This window comes from Dicentrarchus labrax, unplaced genomic scaffold (genome assembly GCF_905237075.1).
Source record: "Dicentrarchus labrax unplaced genomic scaffold, dlabrax2021, whole genome shotgun sequence".
Classification (NCBI taxonomy): Eukaryota; Metazoa; Chordata; class Actinopteri; family Moronidae; genus Dicentrarchus; species Dicentrarchus labrax.
Window position 1 is genome coordinate 29,742,151 of NW_026136720.1, and position 15,426 is coordinate 29,757,576.

At 40.3% G+C, this 15,426-nt stretch overlaps 1 protein-coding gene across 1 annotated transcript; it reads left to right on the forward strand.

Moving 5' to 3' along the window:
* Positions 1–3,910: 3,910 nt before the first annotated feature.
* Positions 3,911–12,594, forward strand: map1lc3b (microtubule-associated protein 1 light chain 3 beta). Its single transcript, XM_051383370.1, has 4 exons — positions 3,911–4,165; positions 7,553–7,608; positions 10,429–10,535; positions 10,885–12,594. Exons 1-4 carry the CDS (start codon positions 4,126–4,128, stop codon positions 11,060–11,062), a joined length of 381 nt encoding a protein of 126 aa, XP_051239330.1. The 5' UTR covers positions 3,911–4,125; the 3' UTR covers positions 11,063–12,594.
* Positions 12,595–15,426: the final 2,832 nt, after the last annotated feature.

Genomic DNA, 15,426 nt, shown 5'->3' on the forward strand with positions numbered 1-15,426 from the left:
TAGACTAATAGTATCCTTCAACCAAACTGCTAGCTTGCTTTTAATCACAGTTAGAAATGCATCAATATATATGTATATGGACACATATACAGTAGAAACCTGCACATAAGATATAACCATAATAAAAAAGATATATATTTTTCACAGTTGCCCTTAATGGTAGAGTCTGGCCATGCAGCAGGTTTCAATGTTTTGCACGGAGAAGAAATATCCAAGGTAAATGTAATTTTGTTTGTGCTCCTCAAAGCACTGAAAAATACATTTGACAAACTGAGCAGCACCTCGCCTTTACTCTGGATAATCAACAGACCTTACTTTGTGCGGTCTCACTGGGACTATTTATTTGATATAAAGTAAGACCTGCTTCTTTTCACAGTGAGGTCTGTGGATTATTCAGAGTAACCACGACATTGTTCCCTGAAAGACAAGTTGCACTATTTTCAGTGCTGAGAGCACCACAAATGGGAAGTATGTCTTTTTGTCATTTGTATGAAGTGACACTTCTTCCATGAATACACTGCTTCTGCTTATCCATGTCTCTCCCTTGGATTTAATACAGCAAATCAATAGGGCTTAGTGAAAGACAGTATGTGTCCCTAATAATTTGTACTCCTCTTATATGCATTGATGGATACGCAGTGGGAACTACACAACCACATAGATAGACATACATCCACACACAAGACCCAACCTCCACCTTTGCCCCTTCATATCCCTCACCTGTTATTGTTATCGACCATTCTAGTATTGTTCCTCCCTGTAATATATAACACTATAACAGTGTCAACATTTCATATCACACGGATTAGCGCTCCAGCCATCTGTACAGCTGATTGAGACCAGTTCTGCACTCTTGGAGCCTCCTGGTGAGAACCATGAAATCACAACACCACCACCTAATGAGTGGAGGGAGCACCCTGAGGAGGGAAGGAGAGGGTCTAAATATTGACAGCAAATATTTGATTGAAAGGTAGGGGTGTCCCCCGACTCATGGGTGTGTGCTCAAACACAGGATGCATGCCCACGTGCACACACGCACACACACACACACACTCCAAAACCCACAGTTTCATGTGTTATCAGCGTCTCCAGCTGTCTTTGACTTGAAAAGCAAGGGGTGGATGCTTCATATACACACCTACACACACAGTCTTCAGGGCCCGCTCCATGCTGAGACACATACACAGCTTGACTGTGGTAGATGACACTGTATGTGTGTGTGTGTGTGTGTGTTTCTTAGCTGCAGATCATTTCTAACTGACTTCATATCTGTCGTAGATACACCTGGTTGGGTGCCAGCACGTGCACACACACAAACAATAATCTCTGTGCAACCCTTTAACACACAAACATACACACTCACACACCTGACTGAGCACCAGTTGGGGGGTTTCAGGTGGAAGTCCGCAGGGAAGGCTTCGCAGCAGGGCCGACCTAAAAATATAATGCACCGGGAGGTCCTTTGTAGACAAACAAACACACTGTAACGTTCCTACAGAAAGACCTGGAAAGGAAAGGTAAAGAGACATCAGTGCTGCACAGAAAACTAATATCATTGTCTTGTGTGTCAGAGAGTGAAACAAACACCTGTTGCATTTGTGTGTTATATGGAAAACTAACAGGCCTGACCCTTGCATTCTCAGCCTGTTCGTGTCTCTCTAGCAGCAGAAACAAGGAAGAACACCGTACAAGGCAAACTGAGGAGAGTCTCAAACTGATTTAAGACCAGTTGTGCATTTTCTGCACGAAGTAAGTAGTGTAATTAGGTAGACCCTGAGCATTGCACCAGGCTTTGCCCCCCAGGTCCCTGAGACCTGTGCTGTTCCCTTTGACTGTACAGATCAGCAGCAACAGGTGATCAGAGTTCTCCACCTGCTGGATAAAATCTAGAACTGCATCTTCTTCTTGGCCTACTTTCTTTGAACTACAACTACCATCAACTCTGATGTCCACGAGCAGAGATGAAAAGCAATTATGTATATTTACTGGATTTGATTACAGTATAAATGTAATTTCTTTGAGTGATTATTTTAAGCTACTTCAATTCCACTACACCTCTGTAGTGGAAACAAGTTTTATTCCACACACGTAGGCCTGAATGTGTACAAAGTAGTCAAACTCTCCACCCACCACTCAACACCAGGAGCTAAACCAATACATTTCTGCTTAATGTGTCAATCATTTAAAGCTGCAGTAGGTCATTTTTATAAAAAAAATAACCTTTTGTCATAGTTATTTACACTTTGTCTATATCCTGACAGTAGAACATGAGACAGATCATCTGTGAAACAATCAGGTTCCTCTGGCTCCTCCTGGTACTCCTAATGGCAGAGAATCCACTGGGCCTGAATGAAAACAACCAATCAGAGATGAGAAAGCTAACAAGACACTTTGGGTTAGTGGCTTGAAAAGATCAACAATCAACTATCTTTCTCGGCTCTGATTGGTTGTTTTCATTTAGGCCTAGTGAAGTTGCAAATACCATTAGAAGCACTAGGAGGAGCCAGAGGAACTTTAGGATTAATAATAATTTACAGATAATATTAAGTTTCAGCAAATATGACTTAATAATTATTTTTGTAAAATAACCTTCTGCAGCTTCAACAGTCACTTTTGACCAAATTGTACAGTTTACAGCTAATACTTATAACTTAGTATTCTAAGTATAAGAAGTGGTATAATCTTCCCAGCTGATCTGTTGACCTGGTGACAGTGACATTGTATGCTACAGTTAATGACATAGTGTGCAAGTCATTGCTTGAACTAACCTTACTGTTTTTGTCAGCCACCCTGTTGTGACACAACAAGCACATCAACTTTTCTCAGAGTAAATCCTGTGTCCCCAACCACTATAAATATGCTCCAGTTTTTCTTTTTTTAAAACATTACACATCATCTATACAGCTGCACTGAAAACAAGAAGTCCGGCTGCAAAAAATATCCCTCCCTTCCTGTTTGAGGAACTATGTATTTTAGTATATTTGGCCAAAATTAAAATGAGTAAAATATCTCTCCACAGTAAGTAAAGAAGTACTGCTTGGGGGTAAATGCAAACTGTTTCCTAAATAGCAGTGATAACTGTCATTTGAAGACAGCCAGGCTCACTGACTGCTTCATGTGTTTTTTAAAAATAATGATTTCTTCAGTAGAGTCAATATCAATCAGTGTAGCCAAAGTGGCACGATGCAAAAGACTTGTTTTCTTATTTTATTGCTGAACCTGAGGGAACGTCTCTCAGTCTGCCCAGTTGCAGTTCCCTCTGGCAACTAATTAATATAAAGTGGATTTAAGCTTAGAGCAGACTAAATATAATATACTGGTAAAATAAATATTTAACTGTACTAGAAGTGTTTCTGTCAATTGGACTTGTTCCTCACAGACTGCTGCTGTAGTGCAGGCGTTCACTTGATGCTGATTGGAAAAAGGTGATCTGATTTTAGATGGCTCTTGGAACTATAGGACATCAAGAAATGACGCAGGTTAATAAAACCATTCAGATCATTAACTCCCAATTGGGGAAAAAAAAGTTTTTAACGTCACTGCAATTGAATATGAAAGACTTTTTTAAAATTTTATTTTAAACATTTATTCCTTAAATGGTGGTGCATTCAAAGTATTTCTCAAAATGAATAGAAATTTAATAAAACTATGGAGGACCAAAAAATGACACAAGTATAAATAAATCCATAAATAAATAATAATAAGTAAATACAGAAACAGCCATATTCATCAGTCATCACCAAATTGTATTTATTTTCTATTTAGTTATGTTTTTCATTATTTATTCATACATGTATTTATTTATTCGTGCTAATGCCATTTTTTGTAGTGTGTGTGTTTGTCTTAAATTGAATTTGACGGGGGGGAGGATGACGTCAGAGGTCAGCTGACAGGTTTGTTTTGCTTGCTCGAGCTCGTCCTGATAAAAACACAGCGAGAGGAAGGAGGAAGCAACGACACCGAACCGCCTCCGAACTAGTGCTCCTCGGTCAGTGTTCGGCCCGGCAGCCCAGCAGCGAGCCCACGGACACTTTTATAAGTCGTTTTTAGCTTTTTATATTTTTGCTCCGACACAGCCGCTACCTCTGTTTCCAGCTCCTGACAACTGTTTGACTTTGACGCAATATGCCTTCAGAAAAAACCTTCAAACAAAGAAGGACATTCGGTGGGTGTTATCACAGCTTCTTTCACCATTTTACACACTGCTCCTCTGCTTTAGCTGCTTTTATGTAATGCGCATGTTGCTGGCTGGATGTTTGTTCCGAGCTGTACAGGAGAGAATCCTTGTCAGTGCAGGCAGGCCAGCTAGTTGTTGGTTATTATCCCACAGGCGAGTATTAGCCTTCATTTTGTCCTGCTGGTTCACTGTCAATGTATGTTAGACACACAGGAGAGATGCTGCTGTACAGCTAATTACAGAAGCATACAGCGAGGTCTGTGCTACTGTCAACTTATATAAGAGAACATGGAAGACTAACATTGTCCCCACTAGTACATACAGGTTTAAATATAGAAAAGAATAGATTAGATCAGTAAATAGCTATTTGCTGCAGGCCTCTCTCTCTCTTTCTCTTTCTCTATCTGTCCTGTGTGTGTGTGTGTGTGTGTGTGTGTGTGTGTGTGTTTATTTGCAACAGAGCGGTGGGAGAAAAACAAAGTGGTGTCGAAATGCTGGGCAGAGAAAGAGAGCTGCAGGATTGGGGGATGGGACGGTTTGTGGAGGAGAGGAGAGGAGTTTGAAAGAGGGGACAGATTCAGATGGTACCTAGAAAGTACACAGTTTACCTTTTGTCTCTTTGTGTGGAGGCTAGGCCACAGCCTCGATGCGGATTATAGTTTCAGTTTTCCCACAGAGCTCAACATGAGGCCTGCAGTGCCTCTGCAAAAGCAACTTAGTCTCTGTCCACTTTCCTCTCACTCACTTAACATGTTTTTTTCCCAGTAATTTAGCACATAAGTGTATATAACACAATCTGTAAGTAATTCTATTAAACTTTTTCCTCAAATTCATTTTTCATTATGTTGATAAGTTGTCTTTTTCCATGTGTTATATGCCTTGAACAAAGATGAGAAATGTTGCACTCAGCCCTGGAAATATAATATGACTAAAAGAAACCTGCTTCCGGTTTAACGTCACGTTACTGGTCCAAATTTACACAACCGGAGCACGTGAGGGCCAGGCAACAACAGAAACATGTGAGAACGTGTTAAAGAGACGCTTTAGACACAAATTGATCTTTTTTACTGTACCAGGACAAACTGACTGAAGCACAGCTCACTGTTGGTGTATATTGCGAGTTTAAGAACAAACAGTTTTGTATTAGTGGTTGTTTACAGTGTTATCCAGTGTTATCCAGTGTTAGTCATCATTTCTCTCAGTCTTTGCTGCCTTGTGTATACGTCATTATCTGGACCCAATGTTTCACCATGTTCATTACACTGTCAGTAGGCCTGTATGAATCAATAGGCCTAAATCTGAGTTCAGTCTCTGAGGTTGAAACTGTTAAGTTGTCTGTACAATAGGTCATAAAATGACTCAGGAAACCACAGGGAATCTTCCAGTTGTGCTTGCTAATGACTAATTCCCATATTATGACAGAACGTAAATGTGTGGGGAAAGATACCCTCGTGCTTTTAGGTCAACTGCTTCCCATTTTGTGATTTATTTTTTCTTTTATTGATTGAAATCTGATGACTCAGAGGCTGCTTATTGCTTGGTCTGGTCATGAGAGACACACTGACACATACAGAGCTTCCCTGTCTCTATCCCTGGCTATGAACTCATCCTGATTTAAATGTAATCATAGAACAATGGCCTACATTTCCTCAAGTTAAGCATGAAAATGGCACCCTTAGGAGGAAGATAAACATTAGCCAGTTGATTGAATTAGGTATCCTAACAGAGTAAACAAATTCTCCTCTAAGCAAACATATTTTTAGTGGCATGTCACAAGGCTGGATACCAGGAACTCAAAGCTTCAGCTGACTCTGACAGCTGACAGCAGCCAGTGCACTGCCTTCGATTGCTTGTCTCCAATTTCATTTCTTACTAAGGTTTCATCTTACGTCAAAGTCCTAAAGCTGATGGAGATGATGTAAAGATTTTTGTTGTTTTTTTTTTTTAAGTCGTTCAAGTTTTTGGAGTGATTGTTTACCATCAGACTGTTGTTGTTGTTGGTGTTGTCAGTACAAAGTGCAGTGTTATCTGTGGCTGTTTACTCTGGCCCTGGTTACAAATGACTTAAAATGGAGTTAAAACTCAGAAAGGAGGGGCTTGCTCTGCCGTATAGGTCATCAGTGAGTAAGGATCCATCCAATCAGCAGCTGTGTTTCTGACCCTGAGTTATCACTGTGGAGGGAAGGTGTTGGACTGTCATCTTCAGCTGAGAGTCCATCAATCTAGATAGAGAAAACACCAAGACACATATTGGCATTATTTTGAATACTGTTGCCTATTCTAAGGGACATTTAATGATGTTTTTTTAAAGTGCCCATCCAGTCAGAGATCAGTGTCTCTTCTTGTCCCTACAGTGTGCTGTCTGAATGCTGTCTTGTACAGTGTGATGTAGAAACTTGAAGCCACCAGTGCTCATCCACTGAGAATGGACTTTACAGTGAAGGAGGAGACATCTTGTGTCCAGCAGCAAAACTTTAGAAATGAACAACATTTACATATTCAGAGATTCTGGAGGTTTTAATGAGTGGATGCCGTTTTAAGGGTTTTAATGTGGAAATCTGACTTTTTTTAGGGGAAAACCCCATCAGACACACATTTTTAACACGTGTCTGGAGGGGAATCTTTAGCATTGTGTAACATGCCTGATTTAAATATATCTGTTACATAAATGACGCATTTCAGTTTCGTTTCCTATACACAGGTGTGGTGCATGCTCAACATGCCTGTCTGTTTGTAGAGGATGCAAACTGCACAGCACACATTGAAGTAATTGAGTAGAAAATGAGCGAATAATACTTTTACTCTAATAATCTGCTAATCACTGTGGAACAACATGGTTAGTACACCATGAGTGGATTTTAGGAAAGCCCATTATGTTTTCACTGGAGCACCTCAGTCCACTAAGCAGTCTGTTAAATACATTGTTCCCAGATGTTTCTATTCTGGTTGATATTGAGCTCCAAGATTGTAATCGTATTATGTTCTTTTAATGAATATTCTTCTGCTAAAAATAGTGGAAGACCAATTATAGCTGCGCCATTCTTAGGTTAAGATCTCACAAGAATGTGTGATACTTAAAACACCTCCACAAAGCAGTTTAACCAGAGATTATAACAACAAACCGCTGACCGCTGCTCCTCACGAGATCACACACTACACACTTGCTGTATGCATGAGTGGAGCTGCTGTTCAGTTGAAACCTGCCTGTATGTTTGTTTGTTTATACTTGTTAGACTCGATTTTTTTGGTTACTTTTCTTTCTCTGTTGTGTGTCTGTTTGTGTATTATCAGTACTTGCTCATTCTTCCTGACTTTCTAATCTCTTTGTCTACTTGTACATTTCCACTAACCCGAGTCTGTTTTTCTGCCCCACAGAGCAGAGAGTAGAAGATGTCAGACTGATCCGAGAGCAGCACCCCAACAAGATACCTGTGAGTTCACATGTGCATTCACTTGCAGTCACCAGGTGAACACCAGAGCCTTTGCAGTACAATCCACTGAAGCAACATTGTTCTCACACTTTGAGAAGTAAAAAACTGGAAGGGCAGAAATGTATCAGCATGATGTGCACAGCTGCACGCAGGAAGGCTCGAGTAAGAACAAGACTAGCAGCGGAAAGTGTTACCACATATTTCCTGGTTGTACTGTGAACTGTGTGTGAGATAGTTCTACATGTTCTCTGTTGGCATCAGACACACTTCTGCACGTGCTTTCTGTCGGCGTCTGGTTGGAGATCTTTCTGTTGTCTTGCTGGTCATCATTCTAAGGTTATTTTTCTTATTTGAAGGTATGAGCCCCCAGTGTCCACAGCAGTTGTAGTTTTTCCTTATGAGGAATGGGTGTGACTGCATCTGCTAATAAGTCAAGCGGCTCCTAGCAACCACCAATAAACAAACGCACACCTCGTGTTTCACCTGCTCGTTTTATCATTTTGAGATAGAGTATCACCACCGCCCTCCGTCTGCTGCCTCTTCTCATGTTTAAAGCACCCCAGTGTGTGTGTGTGTTTCCTGTGTACTCTCCTGGGGTTATAAACTGCCATGTCATGGTAAGTGTTGAGACCAGAGGCAGATGCGCTGTGTCACTGTAACGTAACCCCATCCGGACAGCCTCAGTGGAGCCTTGGGGAGTGGGGGGGGGGACGACTGACAGACTGATTATAGCTCTCAGACCAGGCCCTGCCTCACTGAGCTGTATACCCACTCTCATGCCAAACGGAGGTTAACGCACTTCTAAATAGCTGCTCAAATTTCAGATCAGCAATTCTATTCCTCCATTTTATGTTGGCAAGATCACATTTAAAGGTGACAGATTCATTATCCTGATTCAGTGTAACGGTTTCCAGCATGAAGATTGATCAGAAAACAAATGGCGCAATAAAAATGAATAAGTAGTTAGCCGACATATTATAGATAAACATTAACTTAGCAGGACAATAAATCATTATAATGTTAATACTCTGTCTGGAATGTGATAACTATAATTATCTGTCTGTCTATCTCTCCGTCTGTCTGTCCATCCATCCTTCATTAGCCAATAATCTGCTGATTATTTTCTGGACAGAGAAGTTTGAAGAACCCATCCAGACATATATACAAATAATCTGCATGGAACAATAATGTGTGTCTGATGTGGGTTTTTTTTTTTTCCCCACCAAAAAACAAATTTTTCCACATTAAAATCCTTAAAAAGTGAATCTACTCCTTCTAACTCATTATAAATTCCAGAATCTCTGAATATGTACATTTGGTTCCTTTCTGAATGTGAAAACATCCTTCTGGTGTCAAACTGTGCACAGACAGCATTCACACAGCACACTGTAGGGACAAGAAGGGGCACTGATTAAAGAGTGGAGGGGGACTTTAAACAAGTTCTGGAATTTCTTCTTAAAGTAAAAGACTGATTATCAAAAGAGTTACAGATTCATTTTCTGAACGCCGACTAATCAATGAATCACCTGATCATTGCAGCACTAATCTGAAGTGTAGTCTTTAAATGGGCTCTCTGCTGATTTTACACATCACATTCAGTTTACTGGTGACATTCAGTACTCGTAGTTTGGCATGACTGGCCTTTAGAAGTTTACAGTGGTTTATTCTTTCAGATTACAGTACATAGAATATAAAAACATTGTAATGTCATCATACACTGGAAGCAGTGATGATACAGAATGATACAGTCGCAGAATGTAAACAGTTTTTATTGTGCAAACTGCAGCATAATAAAAACAGAACTTAAGAATAAAAAGATATAGCAACAACTATAACAATGCTTCTTTTTCAGGGCAAATTATTTTAAAATAGCTGTATAAACACTGACATCAAATACTCAGAGTATTTAAGTATTGCACAAGTTAGAAGGAGTTCATTCTAGACCTGCTCTATTTGAAAAGTGTCCTGAGATAACTTAACAAATAAAACTGAATTGAACTAAAACAAATGAGTTTCAGCTATGCAAAGGTACAGTAGTAAATGAAAAATGAATATCATACAGGAAATTACAACTAATATACCAATATATCACCCTGCACTATTAAGTTGCATTATGGGAAATGTAGGATGCAGTGTTTTTTGGGTTTGACTAAGGACTAAGATTCAGGATATCTCAACTTCTTTCTTTTTAGGTTTTGTCATGTCTATTCTTGAATGAATTTCCAGAAAATGTACTCTGTAGCAGAGAATATCACTATAATGATACACACATATTCCACCATATATAGATAGACAATATTTGATCCATATCAGACAGCCAGGCTATCATAGTGTGCATGATCTGCTATTAAAGGCAGCATAAGCATTAACAGTTGAGACGTGAAGCAGCTCAGATGGAGGGTGCTCTGCTGTGGCAGCCAGCCGCAGTGGATTAGTGTTACAGCGGATGCATGTTGCCCTTGTTGTCAGTGATGAAGTGGTCTGCGTGCTTCTGCAGTGCTGCTTCTAAAACCTCGTTTGAAACAGATCTTAACTCGATTAAACCTCTCAGTGAATAAACAGAAACTGTGTTCGTAGCTCAAGCAAATCAGTGTCGGTCCAGTGAACGCAGACTTTATAGATTGGCAGGGACAGTCCAGAAAGGCTCTACCATATCATCTGATATGTCGGACTCCATCTCACCATTGATCATGGACGCTGGTCTAAAAGCAGTTTGAGCCGTCTAAAACCAGCAGAGGAACTACTGCGCTGGTAGGATTCCAGCAGCGCGGCTGAAAGCGGAGGCCTGGTGGACTGATTGTGTGTGCTGTGTGTCTGTAGGTGATCATTGAGAGGTATAAAGGAGAGAAACAGCTGCCCATCCTGGACAAGACCAAGTTCCTGGTGCCAGACCACGTCAACATGAGTGAACTCATCAAGATTATCAGGTACACCTCAAGTCCTCTCCTCCTCTCCTTCCTGTCCTATTCTTTCTTGGATTTCCTGCCTCTCTTTTGCTTTTATCTCCTTTCCTCTCATGTTCTTTCCTTTATTTTCAGTACTTTTCTTCCTTGTCTTTCCTTATCTTTTCAAAATCTTCTCCTCTCCTTGTCTTCACTTTCTTCTCTTCTGTCCTTTCCTCCTCACATCACCTATCCTTCCAATTCTTCTCTTCTCCCCTTTCCTGTCTTCTTTACTTTTCTTTCCTCTTATTTCCTGTCCTTTCCATTTCATCTCCTCTCCTCTCCTCTGCTCCCCTCTCATCCTCACTCTGCTATGTCTTTGTCTCCCCACCAGGAGGCGCCTCCAGCTAAATTCCAACCAGGCCTTCTTCCTGCTGGTCAACGGCCACAGCATGGTCTCTGTGTCTGCTGCCATCTCCGAGGTGTACGAGCGGGAGCGGGACCAAGACGGCTTCCTCTACATGGTGTACGCCTCCCAGGAGACCTTCGGCACTGCCATGAGCGCCCAGTGAACAGCCCCCCTTCCTTTTCCCCCTGCCAGGCCATCGGACAATTGGTAGTTTTTAGCCCCCTCCACGTTTCTCCACCACACACCTTTAGCCTCGACTGTAGGAACTAAAACACAAACGGCCATATCTAAACACAGCGTAAGATCATTTCCCAGCTCGAACCGGTTCAGGTTGTGATTGAGTAGACCGTTTGTGTCCCACCCTCCCAGTAGCATAAAGCCACAAGGGTCGACCAGCGAGTCCAAGTAGAGAAATCCCCCAAACTGACTACGACTCAGGCCAATAGAGTCTTTTAGTGTCTCTGCTTCTTCATTGTCCCCTCTGGTGGCGACCTACGGCCTGTTGACGGCAGTTTATTTTCATTGTTTTAGCTGTTTGGTGTCTCCTAGGCTGTATTTCTGTTAAAGTGTGTGTGTGTGTGTATATATATATATACACACACACATTTCAGTTAGGGATATTGCATAAAAGTGGTGAAGCTCCATCACTTACCTATATATACATTAGCCAATGAACAAAGCCAACCTTAATTTTAAGGTTTTTGGAGACAGGCGCTAGAGAAAGATAAGGGTTTTTAATGCAGATTTTTATTGCAGTTAAAAGATAAAACTAAGGGATTTGTAGTCGTACTTTTGCCAGAGAAAATTGCAAAATGAAGTAGAGAAGATCCTCGTTAACGAACGCATCTCTGCTGTGTGTCTCGTCACATTCCCTCCTCCTTCTGTGTTTTTATCCCTCCCTGCCTCGTAGCCTAAAGCATCTTCACTGTAACAAAGAGATGTTAGGAAACTGCTTTTGCTCTCGAAAACAGATGATTGTAGTTTGCAAAAAAATAAAAAAATGCCTTGGTGTACAGATAATATTTACAGCTTTGAATATAAAAGGGGTTCCAATGAGAGTGTAACCAAGTTGGCTTTGGACACACTACAAGGAGCATGGTCTGATTGCATGTGTGAATGGAGGATGATGGTGTTTCTGTAAATGCTGATGAGGGGAGGGGGTTGCCATGCCCTTACCTTTTTATCTCCTTTGTCACCAGTATTTGTTAAGGTGATCGAGGAATGAAGGGAAGTCAAAACAAAGAGTGAGACTCGGGCAGGTTGACGTTGGACCGTAAGGTCTGCGCTCTAAAAGAAAGAACCTGTCTGTCTATAGATGGTCCTCCACACTCTGTGCTGTCGTGCTTCTCCTCCTCCTCCTCCTCACCATCTTCTTAACAGATCGTTTAGCTGCTTTTATATCGCAGTATTTTATCATTTTGGTTCTTTTTATTTAATGTGATTTTTATTCCATTGTACGCCATGTCTTTACTCTCCGCTGTCTACTGTATGTGAAGTACAAAGATGACTTTTTTTCCCGACTATTGAAAGCCACTGTGTGTTTGTTACAGAGGGGTGGAGCAATTGTTTCAGTGCTGTCTTTTCTGCCTGCTCCTCTGTGCCACACACGTACCCACACACAGCAATATCATACAGCCTCCTCTTATGTATTTATGTTGGTATTTTGTAAACAATAAAAGGAGAAAAAAAGATGAATTGTGGGGTTCCTGTGTTATTCTGACCATGGATGAACTGTAATGTTATCATGTTGCTCAATTCATAAATAACTCTCAGTACAAATTATTATAGGACCTGAATGTATCTGTAGTTAGAGAGTGAATCAGTGTGAAACTCAAATCCACAGTTTTCATTAACAGTATGTTCATTTCTTGCAGGCTGTAATACTGTGCACAAAACCAAGTGACTGAGCTCTTCCAGAATTTCGTATTAACATTAACTTTATCTATTTACAGCTGAAAATGGGAAGCTTTCATTTTAGAGAAAGAAAGAAGAAAGACAGCTATTAGGTGTGATAAAAAAAAATAAAAAAAATAGAAATCACATTTCCACTCATTAATTCTATCAAGTAAACTAAAGTCTGACTGTATAGGTTTAATGTACTTAGTCCACTTGGCCCAAATCTGGAGGAATTTTTCTTTTTGGACTTTGAGGTAGAATGACAGCCTTTCCACAATTTTCAATCTTTACTGAAAAAAATAAAAATAAAATCATGATGTGACATTTGTTGGGGTCTGTAGCAAACAAACATGTTGTCTTACATCTGGAGACCAAGAGTCTCTGCAGCTCTATAGTACTTCATTATAATGCTGTTTGTCACATTTTACCTTACAATTAAAATTGCAGCCCCTGGGATTTGCATATTGCACTTGGCCACAGCGATTTCAATAATATTTTGATTAATTGTGCAGCCCTGATTTCTTGTTGCTTCATTATGCTGCTTTTCTGTTGGGTGGTATTGCTCTCCAGCGCATTCATCAACATGCTCAATGTGTAAATCCTCACATGCAAAATATTGCAGCAAGCCGCCAGCCGCATTCTTGCAGACATAAATGTCTCATATTTTCTGGCATCACCATAATGTCACGTCACGCGGCTTATCACGCAACTCCTCTGCTATCTTTTCTCAAACACATTTACACAACTGAGGACAAAGCTGAATTTTTCATACTGAACATGAAATGGACAGACATGGAGGGATATAAAGAGTTCGGTCTAGACCTGCTCTATTTGAAAAGTGTCCTGAGATAGCTTCTGTTATGAATTGGTGCTATACAAATAAAATTGAACTGAATTGAATTGAATTACAGGCCTCTCATATAGAAGGCATGTTATAAAATACTCTGTGGACAGAGACATGTAGTGGAGGGTTGCACAGTTCCAGTAGTACTATAATAATATAATAATATATTTCTTTGTGCATTATAAAGGCCAGGCTTGGGGAGTAATGGATTACATGTAACTGAGTTATCAGCATATAAAAAAGGTAACTGTAATTGTAAGATGTAATGAGATTACAGTTTTCTGTTTTCTTTCTTACATACATTCTTCCAAAGTAACAGAAAGTAATCAAGTTATGTTACTTTAATATTGTGATACTTGGATTAGGTTACTGACAGGTAACACTACAGTAACTGTATCAGATTACAGTAACCCGAGTGAGGGGATTCATTTCCAATAATTGGTTCCTACATGAATTTGTTTTTGCTGTACTTTCATTTTTGCATTACTGTTACATTAAGGAACACACATTGTGGATAGGGAACAACCCAGAAGGGTGAGCAGTGAAAATGTTCCCTTTATCTGGCTTTACTTGCGTTCGGATGTCTGAGTAATAAAAACAACGTTGACCACTTTTCAGCTTAAGTGTAACAATGGAAAATAAATGAAAGGCAGGTTAATGGTAATGTTCTGCAACACTAAAGATGTGTCTGTATGTATATTTTAGCATTCTGAAACATCTATTCATACATGTGTAAATATGGGTCTGTTCCACTGTGCCCTGTAATTTTCTATGGATGAGAAAGGTGGTTTTTATCCTGACAAAATTAGAGCTGTAATCGCAGTGTGGCTCCACTGGCTAATTTTAACACCAAAGTCCTCCGGTCTGCTGGTTCAGTTTTCAGATTTAGATCTCACTGTTTAGACAGAACTCGAATGAACTATTATTGGACTTGTATTCAGAAAATATATAATGAGAGATTATATATAAAGAGCAGATCTGTACCAGAAAGGTGGATGCGGTTGTCGGTTTTGGTTCTCTGTGTTGTAGAAATAGAACATCTGATGTACATAAACAATAATTGAAAGTTGACACATTTAAAGGGCAATTCCACCAATGTTACACATCAGAGTCCGTTTACAGGTCTCAGGGAGTATTGTGGCCCCTGTATTGTGGCTGAAGAAGTTCTATCTGGGGGTGTGGAGTTAAAAAGAAGTGAATTTACCATACCTCTGTAGTCCTCTCCAAATCTCTGCTTGTGGCATCATTAGCCGTTACTAACATGACACACCGGGTTCGAGTTGCATTGTGGGAAACGTAGTTGCCATGTTTGACAAGGAAGAAGAATGCTTAGAATCAAAACGACGATATATCTGGTTCCAATGCAATCAATGAGGCTGACAATGTGACAGGAGTGTGAAGCTAAATCAATGGAGAGCTCTTCAATCCAATTCAACGGCCTTTTCACTGTAGACATTTTATCAGTAGAACAAGCACAGGCATAAACAGTAAGAGGAGTGATGATGAATTCCATTCAGACCTTTGTGCCGTGGTTCGGGCTCTCACACAATTCTTTCAGGCTCAGCTCTGGTCTGACTTTTTGTGCCCGATCAAAGTTCTAATTCCATTTAGCTTCAGTTTCCGTCACACTGTCATGACTTCCTGGGACACTTTAATGTTATAAGTAATACCTGTGCCTGTCCTACTACAACAAAATGCCTGCTGTGAAAAAGGCCTTTTTGATTTGAGTTCTTTAAAGGGCTGTTATTACCCTTTGACTTCATAAAGGAATCATTCGCACCATATGA

Coding starts and splice junctions, on each gene's coding strand:
- map1lc3b (XM_051383370.1), top strand. CDS start 4,126: ATGCCTTCAGAAAAAACCTTCAAACAAAGAAGGACATTCG. Junction 4,166..7,552: donor CAAACAAAGAAGGACATTCG/GTGGGTGTTATC, acceptor TCTGCCCCACAG/AGCAGAGAGTAGAAGATGTC. Junction 10,536..10,884: donor GAACTCATCAAGATTATCAG/GTACACCTCAAG, acceptor TCTCCCCACCAG/GAGGCGCCTCCAGCTAAATT.